This window comes from Marmota monax, unplaced genomic scaffold (assembly GCF_021218885.2).
Source record: "Marmota monax isolate L192 unplaced genomic scaffold, Marmota_monax_Labrador192_F-V1.1 WCK01_AAM20220418_F8-fsc00020, whole genome shotgun sequence".
Lineage (NCBI taxonomy): Eukaryota > Metazoa > Chordata > Mammalia > Rodentia > Sciuridae > Marmota > Marmota monax.
This window is the reverse complement of record NW_026692912.1, coordinates 21,812,413-21,826,301: the sequence shown is the minus strand read 5'-3', so window position 1 is coordinate 21,826,301 and position 13,889 is coordinate 21,812,413. Positions and strand designations below refer to the sequence as shown.

The following is a 13,889-nucleotide window of genomic DNA, read 5'->3' as shown; positions in this document are numbered from 1 at the left end:
TGCGCACGCCGCCCACCACCCAGGGTGGCGTGAGGACGTCCTGAGCTGAGCTCAGCGCCCAGCATGTTTCGGCGTCACCCCGTCCGGAGGGCCCAGCAGGTGGCGCCCAAGAGGTGTCCCAGCGCTGGCGAATGGCCGAGACCCCAGGTGCTGCCCAAGCTGCCCTCGCTGGAGCGCCGAGCCGGCTACGGCGCGGGGCGCGCGGAGGTCTCGCAGGCCTCCAGGGCCTCCTCCTCGTGGTGGCAGGGGTGGGACAGCGAGCCCGGGCCGGGTGCCGGGAGCCCCCAGCTGCGCCTGCCCACCCTGCACACCGTGACCTCGCGGGCGGCGCAGGACCGCGCGGCGCTGAGGTCCCTGCTGCTGCCGCCGTTGCGCAGGACCGACAGGTCCTGGGGGTCCGCGTGGCGGCTCCCCGAGCCCGGGCAGGGCCAGGACCCCCAGAGGAGCGCGGCCGAGGAGGACTCTCTGGGCGCGCTGCTGGAGGAGTTCCTCCCCAGCAGGTTCAGCGAGTTCCTGCACCAGTTGCGACAGGAGTGTGCCGAGCAGCCCGAGCCGCAGAGTGAGGCCGGGGCCCGGGCGGGGGGCGTTTTGGGGGGGCGGGGGCTGGGCCCCTGGCTCGCCACCCCGCTGCTCCAAGGCTGGTGCGGAGGATCTCACGAGGTCTCGGGACCCTCCCTGATGGTCTGTGGTCTCCCCAGGGTCATAAAAGTAGAGGCTCCTAGTAAGGACTGCCCCCTAGCTCACAAGCACTTCCTCCTCCTGGCTCTCAGTGTCCTCAACACGGCAATATCAAAAGCGTCTGTTCCATCCCAGACGAGGTTCTTCTCAGTGTCACACCTGCCCATATCTCGCAGACCCGTGGTAAGTGTCAGGGACCTTCTTGGTGGGGACCCGGTGGCCATGGATACTTAACAGGTTGGGAGACCCTAACCATCTGACCACTCATGCTAGGTGTGGCCTATTTGTCTTCAAGGGGCCAGCCATCGCACTTCCACGACAATTTTAACAAGATTTTGCTCCATCAGACACCTTCCCAGGATCACCAAAAGGGTAATCCATCACAAATCACCACGGGCAGAAACACCAACCAGTGAGTTGGGAGGCGGGATAGTGGTAGGGAGTGGGGTGGAAGGGTATTTCTTTCCTCCCTTACTTCCTGTCTTTTACTCATGAATTTATCCATTCATTCACCTGTCCATCCATCCATCTGTCCATCCATCCATGTGTCCATCTATTAATCAGGTCTTTTAACAATGCATTCCTAATTCATCCTTGAGCTCATTCATATACCCACCTCCCTTTCACTCACCCTTCCCTGCGCATGTCAAATGCATGAACCAGGTCTGCTCAACCTATTGGTGAATCTTGCCAGCCAGCCAGCCATCTATTTACCAACTCCCCGGGTTCTATCCTTCCATCCGTTGATCAACAATAACCTTCTACAATCCTTCCTTTCACTTGTAAATCCTGGACACTGTCCATCCCTCATTGAGTCATGACCCTTCCACAAATCGACATGCCCATCTGCATATTCATCCAGCCCCCATCATTCATCTAGCGTTCACCCTTGGATCAGTCTTTCCTTTCAGATCTGTGCGTCGATCCAACAGCCCATCCGTCAAACCATCCATCTTTTTCCCCATCCCGCCATCATTTATTCATTTCTTCAAACTTTTATTGGGTTGACTATGTATCAAATATTAGTGGAGAAAATAAGAGATGGGAAGTAAGAGAAGAGCCTGGCAGAGGAGCTTCCCTGGGCCTGGATGCCAGAGATGAGTGTAAAGTCCAGGCAGCCCAGAGACACACCACATATCCCACCCCTCCCACAGACCACGGCAGACAGCACTAGGGGATCACAGCCTCAGAATCCTTCCTGACCCAGTTCTCCACACAGACACTACTAAGGGATCAGAGTAGGACCATAAATGAAACACATTCACCAGCTTCTCACAAGATGCCACCAAGAATGGGTGGAACTCGGCAGGCACAGTCCAGACTTGCACATTCAAGAGCCTATACTCAAGCAACTCCCAGGTGTGAGGTTTCCTGTGGGGGACACTGAAGTGCAGCAGAACAGGCTCCAGAGACCCTCCATGGAGGCAGAGACACCGATCTCAGGCTGCAGGCAGATTTGGGGAGGGCTTTCGCTGGCCCTGTGGCCAGCACAGAGCCGAGTTCCAAAGCCCACAAGTGTTGACAAGCTTGGTCCCGACCAAGGCACTGTCAGGCACTGACCAAGACAGCCAGGCACTGTCCTTGTCATCCCAGCAGCCTGGCTCTTGGTGGGCCAATGAGAAGCAGCCCCTCTGCATCCACATGAAAATGTGGTCAGATAAATGGATGCAAACACATAAATACATGGAGGATGTCAGGCCATGGGTGGACGAATAATAAATTTCACATTACTTTTTTTTTTTTTTTGTACTGGGAACTGAACCCAGAGGCACTTAATCACTGAGCCACACCCCCAGCCCTTTGTATTTTTTTTTTTTCTTTTTTTTTTTAATATTTATTTTTCAGTTTTCAGCGGACACAACATCTTTGTTTGTATGTGGTGCTGAGGATCGAACCCGGGCCGCGTGCATGCCAGGCGAGCACGCTACCGCTTGAGCCACATCCCCATCCCAGCCCTTTGTATTTTTGAGACAGGATCTCACTAGGCTTAGGGCCTCACTGAATTGCTGAGGCTGGCCTTGAACTGGTGATCCTCCTGCCTCAGCCTCCCCAGTTGTTGGGGTGACAGGTGTGCACCACTATGCCTAGCTCTTGTGCTACGTTTAAACATAACAGATACACTTTATCGAGCACAAACCCCATGCCAGGCCCTGGATTAGATGCCTCACTTGACACTCATCCAACTCATATGAGGATGGTATTATCGTGCCTATAATATAGAATACACAATTTAAAGGAGAAAATTGCAGAATGGAGAGCTGAGGGCAGTCTGCTTTGGGACACGTGCATGGGACAGGGCTTGATTGAGATGGACAGACATAGAACACCACCCACCTGGGGGTGTTCCTGCTGGGCCAGCAGACCATGCCTGGTGGCATCCTCTTGCACCTATGCCGCATCTTTGCTATTCTGAGGCGTGCACAATTCCATTTCACATGTGAGGAAACTGAGGCTCGCAACAGTCAGGATTGAAACCCAGGACCACCTGGTGCCTGGGCATGAGTTCTGACCCTTTCTGCTAACTTGGTGCAGATCTCAGATCCACCGCTTTCCAGCTGTGTAGCCTTAGACACTTTGCAAAGTCTCTGCACCTCAGTTTCTTCATCTACAAAATGGACAGAAAAGGCATGTCCTGTGAGGGAGTGTGGGTTTGGTGGGTGGAGTGTGGGTTTGGTGGGTGTTTTCCACTGGATCACGACCTACAGGTGGGAAATGCTTGGCCAAGGCCAGTGGCGGTGACTAGGGCTATTCTGCTACCTTGTCTTACAGACAAGGGGCAAGGCCACCTGTCCAGGATCACACCGAGAGACTGGGCCTGGGGATGTGTGTCAAGTGGAGTGGGGGGCTCCACACTCGGCCCACTGCCCTCACTGCTCTCTCCTCAGGCTCCACAACACACAGGTCCCCAAGACCAGAGCCCCCAACTCCTCTGGGGAAGGCTTGGGGCACCGCAGGCGCTGTTGTCCTTTACGGGTCCGATTCGCTGACGAGACCCTACGAGACAGCACACTCCGCTACTTGGAGCGACGCTGTACAGGTAAGCAGGCAGAATGGAAAGCTCCAGGATTCCAGATTCCACATCCTGGAGTGTGGAGGGCAGAGCCTGTGTGTGAATCTGGGCTCCCAGAGTCAAGGGCTGGCCACTGACCCTGCAGAGGAAGTCCTCTCTGGAGGGTGTCAGCAGGGTGACCTTCAAGGACCAAGCAGAGTGTCCCACGGTATGTAGCATCAGGGAGCAACTGCAGAATGACCCAGGAAACAAAGGCTGCCCAGGCCTGGCGACCACTAAAGGATTTCTGACCGCCTGATTGCACCTTGGCACACATCTCCTGCACACAGCCTGGAAAAGGTCCAGAAGCCACCAGAAGAGGACACCTCTCTGCTGGGGACACTGGCACCAACAGTCCAGCAGAATCTCAGACCCACCAAGCGCAGGGTCCCAGGCAGAAGCTGGCTCTTGGCTCTCGGGGACGGCTGTGATGATCCGAGTTGGTACGGTTTCCAGGAAGCTCACTCAGGTGGAGGCAGGAGCAGGAGCAGGAGCAGGAGGGAGAAGGAAGCCCTTGCCCTGGAGTCACCATCATGGAGTCCACCTGCTCCGTGTGTCCAGCCTCTTCCCAGCACCCGCCAGCCCAGGGCTTCTGGGGGCAACACCCTGGAGCTATTTCCTGAGCATCGGCTCTGTGCAGTTTCAGGAAGTAGCTGCCCCCAACTCCACTGTTAGTTGTCCTACAGACTAGGACATGTGCTGGTTCAGGAGGGACCCCATTCAGTCTCCTTAGAGTCCCAGGAAGTTGGAGACCAAAGCTGTGGTTTTCACCCAACTCCTTGTTGTTTGATGGGGAAAGCAAAGCAGAAGGGGCTCACGGAGGTGACATCGAAGCCAGGAATAGAAGCCAGAGTGTCCCTGGAAACCCAAGGACAGGATAAGCCTGAATGGCAGTTGGGAGACACTTCTGTATGGGCCACTGGCCACAAGGAGCTGTAGCTGTACCTCAGGGCACCAGGGCCCAGGGCTCACTAGCCCGGTCCATCCCAAGGCAGTCACTGCCGGATTCCGGGTCCTGACCAGCTTGAATGGCGGCTTTGGGATGGGGAAAGGCTCCCAGCTTGGAGACGCCCCTCCCTGCCTCTCCTCAGGATTCTCAGTATTGTCTCTGGGATGGCTGTGGTGGGGTGACCGGCCTTCCCTCTGCAGGAAAGGGGGTCTGTTGGGGCTGGAGCTAGAGTGTGGGTATTGGGGGCACAGCTTGGGTGGTAGCAGCAGAACAGTCACGCAAAGCAGTTGTAAAACCCAAGCCTTCTCTAGAGCAGCCAGAGGCACTGGGGAGCCTGGGGTTGCCATGGAGACAAGGCTCTGCCCGGCCTTGCCTGCCAGGGGGAGGAGGGAAGGGGGTACCAGTGTCCCCTTAGGGTAAGGACTCACGATGCCCTCTCTCCTCCAGTCCCGAACAACATCAAGAGCAGGACCACCCTGCTGCCGGAGGTCTCCAACCAGGCGTTCGGGAACGTTCAGAAATGGCTGGAGAATTTGCCCAGAGCCCTGCCCCCCAGGGCCAAGGAGGAAGCCAGGCCCAGCGCCTGGTGCTGGGACCGCCCCCGCCTGTGAGGCTTAGGGGAAGGCGGGGGACTCACAAGCACTGACTGGGCTCTGCCCCTGCAGCCCTCCCCGTTTAGCAGCAGGAGGGCTGGGGTCCCAGCCTCGGGTGGACCGGACTTGGGGTCCACAGAGCTCACAGCTCCTGTCTCCCCCAGACTGCGCCAGGAGCGGCAGGGCTACCTTTCTGAGGACGCCTCAATGAAGAACAGACTGCCAGGGCCACTCACCTCCAGGGCCACCACCCAGAGGCAAAGGGGGGCCCTCAGAAACTCCCTGGATACCCCCAACATCCTGGATCAGGTGGGCAGACTGCCCTGCTCCTGGAGGCCACAGCTGGTGAGCACCTGCTGGCAGCTGCCACCCAGTGCTCCACGTGTGACCGCGGGGGCTCGCAGTGGCCGGGACCGTGTTCAGTTCCTGCGTCTCCCTGGAGGTGCGGCAGGAGGGGTGGGCGCGAAGCTCACAGGCTGGCCTGGCCCCAGCTGCGCCCGCAGGCCCTGGCGCCTGTGCGCCTCTCAGTTGCCTCATCTGTAGCAGGGGGCTAGGGCACGGTCCGAATCCTGCTGGCCCCAGGCAGCCCTGCCTCTTGCCTGAGGTCCCTGCAGCGCCCAGCTGGTCCTCCTCACTCTAGGAGTCCTTCCTGCCCAACTTGGTGCTGCAGTCCATCCTGAAGCGAGGCCGCCCCAAGGGCTACCAGCTCCTCCTGCCTCCCACAATCCTGCAGCAGGTTCAGAGGTGAATGCCCACCGGAGCCCCAGCCCAGGGGAGCACACAGTCCAGGCAGTGAGGAGAGTCTCCCTTGCCCCACAAATAAACGCACATTCCAGGTGGCTGGGATCTGCCACTAGGTCTCAGTTCGAGCCTCTCAGGTGCCTGCTTTGGGGTCCTGCTTTGGGGTCTCCAGGGTTCCGGGGCTGGGGGAGCAGCAGGCTAGAATCACAGCAGGGATGGCTGAGAGGTGGGGCCATAGAGTCCTTTTGGTCAGGTCTTGTTCCCAGAACCTTCCTTCTGGAAGTGGGAGACCCTGCACAACCTCAAGCCTGGAGCGCAGCCTCGGGGGACCTAGGCCAGCTCACACTTGAAAGGGGTCCCAGCTACGTATGCTCTGGGCCGGGGGTGAAGAATAACACCCCTTTTCCCCAACTCTGTCTTTGGTGCCAGAGGCTGCTCTGTTGACCTCCCTCTATGGGGTAAGTACATCCAGACCCCAGCCCAGGAAAAAAAGCCCTGTGTGTGGACAAACATTAGCTTGGAACCTTTCCAGGTGGGTTCACGGTGACCTGATCCACAGAGGGCAAGTGTGGGGCAGTCTGTGCGTCCTGTGCAGTGTTCCAGAGGGAAAGACAAGGTGGTAGGTGCTGCGCGGATTTATCTGGTGGCTGTGCTGACCCTGCCGTCCCCATACACCTGGGTGCCAATCCCCAGACAGAGCCTTAGCCCGCTCCTCATCTCTCCCTGAAGCTGCCCTTGCCCCCAGCCCCTGGTCCTAGTCAGGATCCAGGTCTTTATCGCCACCTCGCGGCCAGTGAGGAATCGTCATGGGACACACCGTAGGCACCTTGTTGAAAAGGAAACGGGTTACTCTGGTGGGATTTGGATTGGACAGCGGCTGGTGGGTAACCTTGAGGTCCGGATGGGTTGTGCATGTCGTTGGCCTTTCATGGAGAGGCGCCTGGCTCTCCAAGAGAGGCAACTGGCAGATCTGGCTCAGGCCCCGGGAGGTCTCTCCCCGCGTCTGGCTGCCCGGACTTTCACACCAGCCCTTCTCCATGACCCAGGATGCAATGTCCTGGAGAGCCGGCGGGTCCCGGGGGAGCGGGATTCTACCGCACCTCCTCCGGTGACCTTGAACCGCCCTCCGCGCCCGCTCTGCGCCTCAGTTTCCCCGGCCGGCCGCCGGCTGCAGCTCCCCGCGCGCCCACGCGGGGGCAGTGTTGGCCTGGCTTTGGCGCCGCCCGGCGCGGCCGCAACTTCTCACCGTCGCTCGGGGTCGGAAACTTTTCCCCTCGCGCGGCGCCGGCTGCGCGGCCCGCTCCCCTCCTGCGCGCCCGCCCGCTGCGTCCCTCCGCCGCACCTGCAGCGCCGCCGCCCGACCCGGGAGGCGCGCGCCCCTGCCTCCCGCGCGCTTTGTTGTTGTTGTCCTTGTCGTCGAAGCTGCTGACCCTAAACTGCTCAGCCGCGGCAGCGCGGAGGGCACCGAGCCTGGAGGCCGAGGCCGCTCCCAGCGCCGGTCCGGCCGGTGCTCTCCAGGAGCCTCTGCGGGGCTCCAGCGCGGCGCGAGGGGACCCGGCCCGCAGCCACTGCCCGCCGGTGTCCGCCTGCCCCGCGCCGCTGACCGGACGTGAGACTACAACCAGAGGACGCTGGGTCGCATGGCCGGCTGCCCACGGATCGCGCACACGTGCGGGGACACGCGCGGGCACACTGACACGCACGCGGGGACGCGCGCCACACCCACAGGCACACCGCGCACGCACGCACACCCATACAGACGCCACCTCGAGCGACAGCAACCCCCCCCCCCCAGAAGCACCCGCCAAAGGCACACGCCAGGGAGGCGCAACGCGGGCAGGGGCGACCCACCGCCCAAGCAGGAACCGGCACTCCACGATGACATTCAGGGAGGCAACACGTCCCTCAGAGACACCCTTCACAGAGCCACACACATCGCACACTGGTGTGGGCCCCACGGACACGCCCTGTGCACACCTGCAGCCCTGGGCCTCGCACCTGCTTTCAGACCCTCTCACAGCCACGGCCTCTCAGGGACCCCAGTTCCCCATATTTGGGGATCACCTTTTCACCCTGAGACCTCAGATACCTTCCATCCGGTCTCTGGCTTGGGGAGGGACCTGTCTGCCCAGCCACGTGACCCCCTGCAAGCAGAGCCAGAACTTGGGGAGACCCAGCTGGGGGTGAGGAGGGCAGGTGGAGTGTTACAATGGGGGTTGGCCCTGTCCCTCATCCTCCCTCGTGGTGACCCTGAGCCCCCCAGGGTTCCAACAGGGCCTTTTTCACTGGTACATTTCCGCTCAGGGCTAGCCATCTGCCAGCCTGGGCTCCCGGGAGTGGCATGGCTGCAGGAAGGCTGGAAAATTCCTGCTCCCCCAGACTCAGGCTGCCTGTGACACTGGTCCCCTACCACCTAACTCTGGGCAGCCAGAGCCCAGGCCTTGCCACCCAGACCCTATTGTTGGGCACTGGCAGCCCCAGGGCCAGGCCAGTGAGGGCGGTGGACACTGGGTTGACACGGGGAAGAGGTGGCAGGAAAGTCGCTGCTCTTTTCTCCAGAGTGCTCCCACCTCAGAGCCTCTGTGCCCTGCAGGGTGGCTGCTTTGTCCCCTTTGCCAATGAGGAAACTAAATCCCCCAGAGGCTGTGCGCCATGTGATCTGTGAGGAGCTAGAGTCCTACCATCCCCAAGGTGTCCTGCCACAAAGCCCCCAGCCACGCACAGGAGTGGCCTCAGAAGCTGCTCTCAACAGAGCCACTTGGTGGGGAGATGGCAGCCCAGAGAGGTCCAGCTCTTTGTCAAGGTCACACAATACTGAGTGTTGGAGTCAGCATTCAAACTCAGCACCTCCACTGCACGCACTGCGGGCAGGGGGCCTCCCAGGGTGCATGGGGCAGGGTGCGGTCTGGGGGACCCTGCCTGCAGCATACAGGGTACTTCAGAGGCAGGGAGAATCAGGACAGAGTCGGGGAGGGAGAAGGACCTATTAGGAGAAGGTGGAATTCGAGAGAACGTGGAACCCCACAAGCAGAACGGGGGCCAGGGGTCCGTGGGAGCAGGAAGCCTGCAAGTTTCCCTCCAGGGCAGGCGGACCCCAGGGAAGACCCAGGAAGGCTGAGGCCAGGCAGGGCCAGCGGGGGAGGTGGGCAGTGGGGCTCTCTGGCGATGTGGAAGCCAGGTAGGGCCAGCCCCAGGCGGCCTCCAGAGACACCGAGTGCCCTGTGGGCTCAGTGACTGTCAATCTGCTGGTGGCTCAGGGAGCGCTGTTATGGTTCTAGTCCCAGTGTGGGGGTCTGAGGAGGTGGGGCCAGAGAGTGATCGGTCATGAGGGTGGAGTCCCCTGAATGAGTAGAGTGCCCTCTGAAGGGGGCGGCCATCTGGCTGGCCAAGAGAAGACCCAGCAAGGAGCCAGATGTCCCAAGGGGACACTCACCAGAGCCTGCCGTGTGGGCCCTGATCTCAGACGTCAGTCGCCAGACTGTGAAGAATAAATTTCTGTTGCTTAGAAGCCACCGGGCTGTGCCACAGCCACTGCAGTGGACGAAGACAAGCATGGCTGTCCCCTACGCATGCGTGAGGGGCCCTGGGCTCGCAGCCGGTGCAGGCAGCTGGCCTGCCCTCAGGAGCCTGCGGTCAGCTGGGGACATGCACTCTGGTAGTCCACGCTATGGCAGGAAGCCTGTGGCTTTGAGAGACCAGAGGGGTCCCAACCCTTCTGCCAGCAGCAGGGTGGGACACTGAGCCAGACCCAGGGAGGAGATCATCCTGTCACAACTCGGGGGGAGGGGGCACGGGGTGGTAGTTTTGTTGACAGGGCAGGGGACAGGCTGGTGTCTCCCCAGCTTGGACAGAAGCACACTCAGTCCCCCTCTGCCTCTCTGGGTCTTTCTGTCATGACCTCCCAAATACGCCCTGAGTGGCAGATGGCCTGCAGCTTGCAGGGGCTCCTGTGGGAGGGGATGGAACTTCTCCTTGCAGACCCGGGTCACCGCCTCCAGGCAGCCCATCCGTACAAGTGACCCATTTCATTTCACTTCTGGACCATTCGGGCCCTTCAGAGCCAGCCTTGGGTGCTGCCGGGTCAGCCGGAATCAGGGCTCAGGACCCCAGGCCAGGTGGCGCTGGGGCACTGGAACTTTTCTGGGCAGTGAGCCTTGGCTGTGAGGAGCAGCTGTCTGTCCTCCCACCATGGAGCTGGAGGACCCTCAAGGACTGCCCTGCTAAGGTTCTCCTAGCTGAGAGGACCTCAACTCCCAGGACGCCCCCCGCTGGGCTCTGAGCAGACTTCCAGCTCTGGGGACTGAGATCCAGTGATCCCCTTCCTGCAGGGACCTCCTGGACCAGAAGCACACTGTCCAGAGGGAGCCTCTCCACAGGAGGGATGGGAACAGGTGGCCCCATGTTAATTAGGAAAACTGGGACTCAACAAGGGCAAGATGGACCAGGCCTGCTCACCCAGCGCTCAGGTCCAGCGGAAATCACTAAGGAGCTGCGAAGAAGGCCCGAGAAGGTTCGACGCACACACTCCCATGCCAAGAGCTTACCTCCCCTTCAAAGAGGGCACAACTCTGGGAAGTAGACACTAACCCTCCAGATGGAGAAACCAAGGCACAGAGAGGTTAAATAGCTTGACCAGTGTCACACAGCTGAGCTCCCACGAGGCTAAGGTGTCCTTCTCCCCGAAGCCAGTCTAAATCTCCGGAGGGCAAGCCCAGGCGGTTTCTCTGGGCAGGCAGTCTTTGAGCACCACTGTATCTGGGCTGTGAGCGAGGCAGTGGGTTCCTGTCCCAGGCGCTGTTCCTACGGATGGACGCTGCCTGCTGCAGGACCTGAGCTGGCTTCATGCTCAGCTGCAACCACCTTGAAATCTGTGGTAGTTTATGAACAAGGGACTCTGCATTTCCATTTTGCCCTGGACCCCACACATTGCGTGGCCACCCTGAACCTGGACGCTAACCCATAGTGCACTGGGGCCCATGGAGGGCTGGCGGGGGTCCCAGAGGGCCTCAGGGGCAGGAGCGAGGCTGGAGATGAGAGCAAGGAGTGGTCTTTGTCCTGCATGACCCCAAAGCCCTGTCAGGGGCCCCCAGACTCCTCAGGGCACCTCCCTGGGAGGTGGCCAGTACAGGGGGGGGTTCAGTGCCAGCAAAGCCCCAGAAGAACTTCTAAACTACCCCCTGGATCTAGGACATCTGCTCTAGATCCCACAAGCACAGGGCTGGGCACTGGGGGGCACAGACAGGAACAGCGAGGAGAGGAAGGCCCTGGCCAGCCACCTGACCCAGCGCCTAGCCACTTTCCCGCACCTTCCAGGGGCCTCCCACGCACCTAGGGGCAATGCGTAGATTTTCTGTTTCCGTGGGGACTTCACGCACATACTGCCTGCTCCTGCACCCAGCACCCTGCCTCCAAAGGCTCTCTCAAGGTCACTGCATTGTGTAGGTGGAGAAACTGGGACCCAGAGTGTCACATGGCAAGTGTGGGCATCCCGTGGCCCCGGCAGGAGCGTGGCCTTGGCAGGAGATGCGTCGTAGGATACTGTGTGCCTGTCACCCTCCTCCCCATGGCCAGGGCTTCAGTGGAGGGAGCGAGGGGAGGTCTGGGATGATTTCACAGGAGGCACAGAGAGGTGCCACCACTGCACCAGGATCACACAGCCAAACCAGTGCCTGACCCCACACTGTTACTCTCCTCAGAGCTCTGACTCCCAGAATATCCGCTCCCCCGTGCCAGGTGGGACGCCCCCACTTCAGTAGGTGAGAATTGGGCAAAGGACCCTCCCAACTGGCTGGAGTCCTGGCTAGGATGTCAGGCTGGGACCAGGTGGCCTGCCAGGGCAGGGCAGGTACCCTGGCTACTGCTGTGCTGAGCTGAGGCTCCTGGACTTCTAGTGGCCAGGCAGGGCTGACCTCAGCTGGTGGGCTGTGCCTGGGGCTGTGGTTCCCTGATTCAGCTTTGGGCTCACAGTGCTTATTTTTTGTGTTTGTTATCTAAAACCCCTTTGAAATCTGTTTTCTTGTCACCTGGTCCCAGAGCAGGAGCTACAAGGTGCTATGTTGTCACAGCCTTAAAATAGCCCCCCTGGGGCAGGGGGATGTGGCCGTGGCAGAGACCCTGCCTGGCCTGCCTGAGGCCCCAGGTTCCACCCAGCACCCTGCCCCACTGTGCTCAAGCCTGTGGTGGGCCTGCAGGACAGCAGAACGCCCACCTGCCCCTGCCCCTGCTAGCCTGGGCCAGGGACAGTCGTGTGAGCATGAACTTGGGCTTGAGGCAGGGCAGGATGCATCTGTCCTGGAAAATGTCCTCCTACACAACATTTTGCAAGGAATTCCAGAAGCTTCTGGAATCTTCTGAGACCCATCCACACAAACTCTCCTTCCAGTCCAGAGCCCTTTTCTAAAGGAATCCCACGGTCTGCTTTTGGGGAATAACAGTTCTAGCAGCTAAATCCAGACCCCGTGCTGTGACATTTCTCAGATTCACTTATTTCTCATGATTGAGGCTCAGAGAGGTTGGGTCACTTACCCAAGGTGACGCATCAGGGAAGAGACTAACCAGAATCCAAGCCCAGCCAGTCTGGCCCAGGTCTGCACAGCTAACCTCACACACACACACACACACACACACACACACACACAGGGCCCTGAGCCCCTGCTTGGGGGCCTTGGGAGCCTGGCTGGGCGGGGGACTGAAACCCCATCCTTCCTAAGCCCCAGGTGAGACCCGCCTGGAGCTCCCCTGGCACAGGGCCAGGCAGCAGGTAGGGGCTGGTGTTGCTGTGAGGGCTGCTCCAGACAGTGGGTCAGCCCTCCCCGTGGTGCCAGCCTGCAGCAGCCCGCCTGCCAGGCCTGTCCTTCTCCGCCCACCCCTCCCTGCCTCCCCCTCCCCTCTCTGTTCCTGCCTCATTTCTTCCCTCCCTCCGCCTCCTCCCCTCCTCTCCCTCTGCCTTCCTTTTCCCTGCCTCCCTCCCCTCCTTCCTCTCTCCTCTTCCCTTCTCTTCTGCCTCCCTCCCTCCCTCCCGCTCTCTCCGTGCCCCTCCTCCACCCCTAGGCCTGGACGATGGCTCACCCCTGAGCGCTGCTTCCCCAGGAGGAGCCGAGCGGCCAGTCCCGTCCACAGCAGGCTTCTGAGGAGAGCCAGCATCTGGGGAGCCCTGGTCCTGCCAGGCCTCTGAGGGCAGGAAGATGCCCGGGCTAGGGCCAGCGCAGGGTCTGTGGCCCGCTGCTTGCGAGCCCTGCGAGCCAGGAGGACAGGTAGTGGCTTCCCGGGCAGTGGAGACAGACCCTGATGCCATTTCCCAACAGCTTTTGGTGGTTTAATGGATTGAGGGTAAATCTAACTTGCAAATTCTCCCTTTTGATCTCCCTCCCTCCCTTGGCTGTAGGAGCCCAGGAGCGCAGTTCCCAGCAACACCCCCTCCTGAGGTTCAGCCAGCTCCTCCTGCGGCCTGAAGTCCTGGGCACCCCAGCTCCTGGACACCAGCAGCCTGGACACCCTGCTTGTCCCCCTCCCCAAGCCAGCACCAGCCTGAGCAGGCTCCTCCCTGGATCCTGCCACCCTGCCACCTCCTCCTCCGCGTCTGACCTCGCTCTCTCCTGGGCCAGCTCTGTGCAGCAGGCCTGGCCCGCCCCTTCATGCCCAGGGCCTTGGCACATCCTCCTCTCCACCCTGAAGCCCTTTCTGTCAGCCCCACTGACCCCGCTCACATCACAGGCCGCCTCCTGCCTCTTCAGGGAGGCCCGCCGCCCAGTGAAGCCAGGAGTCCGGGGCTCTGGGTGCACTCACGTCACTCAGAACCGGACCTCGATGGCGGGACCTGGAGTGCGGAGACCCTGAGCTCCAGGATCCGGGGCTGGACAGGCCCCGACACCCAGCCTGG

General features: G+C 60.6%; 1 protein-coding gene across 1 annotated transcript; it reads left to right on the top strand.

Moving 5' to 3' along the window:
* The first annotated feature begins 63 nt into the window (after positions 1-63).
* Positions 64-6,064, top strand: CUNH9orf50 (chromosome unknown C9orf50 homolog). Its single transcript, XM_046451784.2, has 6 exons — positions 64-559; positions 771-861; positions 974-1,090; positions 3,564-3,715; positions 5,124-5,283; positions 5,434-6,064. The coding sequence occupies exons 1-6, from the start codon at positions 64-66 to the stop codon at positions 5,810-5,812; spliced, it is 1,395 nt and encodes a 464-aa protein (XP_046307740.1). The 3' UTR covers positions 5,813-6,064.
* The last annotated feature ends 7,825 nt before the right edge of the window (positions 6,065-13,889 follow it).

What these genes read in the sequence shown, in the direction of transcription:
- CUNH9orf50 (XM_046451784.2), top strand. Translation starts at nt 64, where the DNA reads ATGTTTCGGCGTCACCCCGTCCGGAGGGCCCAGCAGGTGGCGCCCAAG. An exon ending in CTTGGAGCGACGCTGTACAG is followed by an intron (nt 3,716 to 5,123) that starts GTAAGCAGGCAG and finishes TCTCTCCTCCAG; the next exon opens with TCCCGAACAACATCAAGAGC. An exon ending in TGCTGGGACCGCCCCCGCCT is followed by an intron (nt 5,284 to 5,433) that starts GTGAGGCTTAGG and finishes TGTCTCCCCCAG; the next exon opens with ACTGCGCCAGGAGCGGCAGG.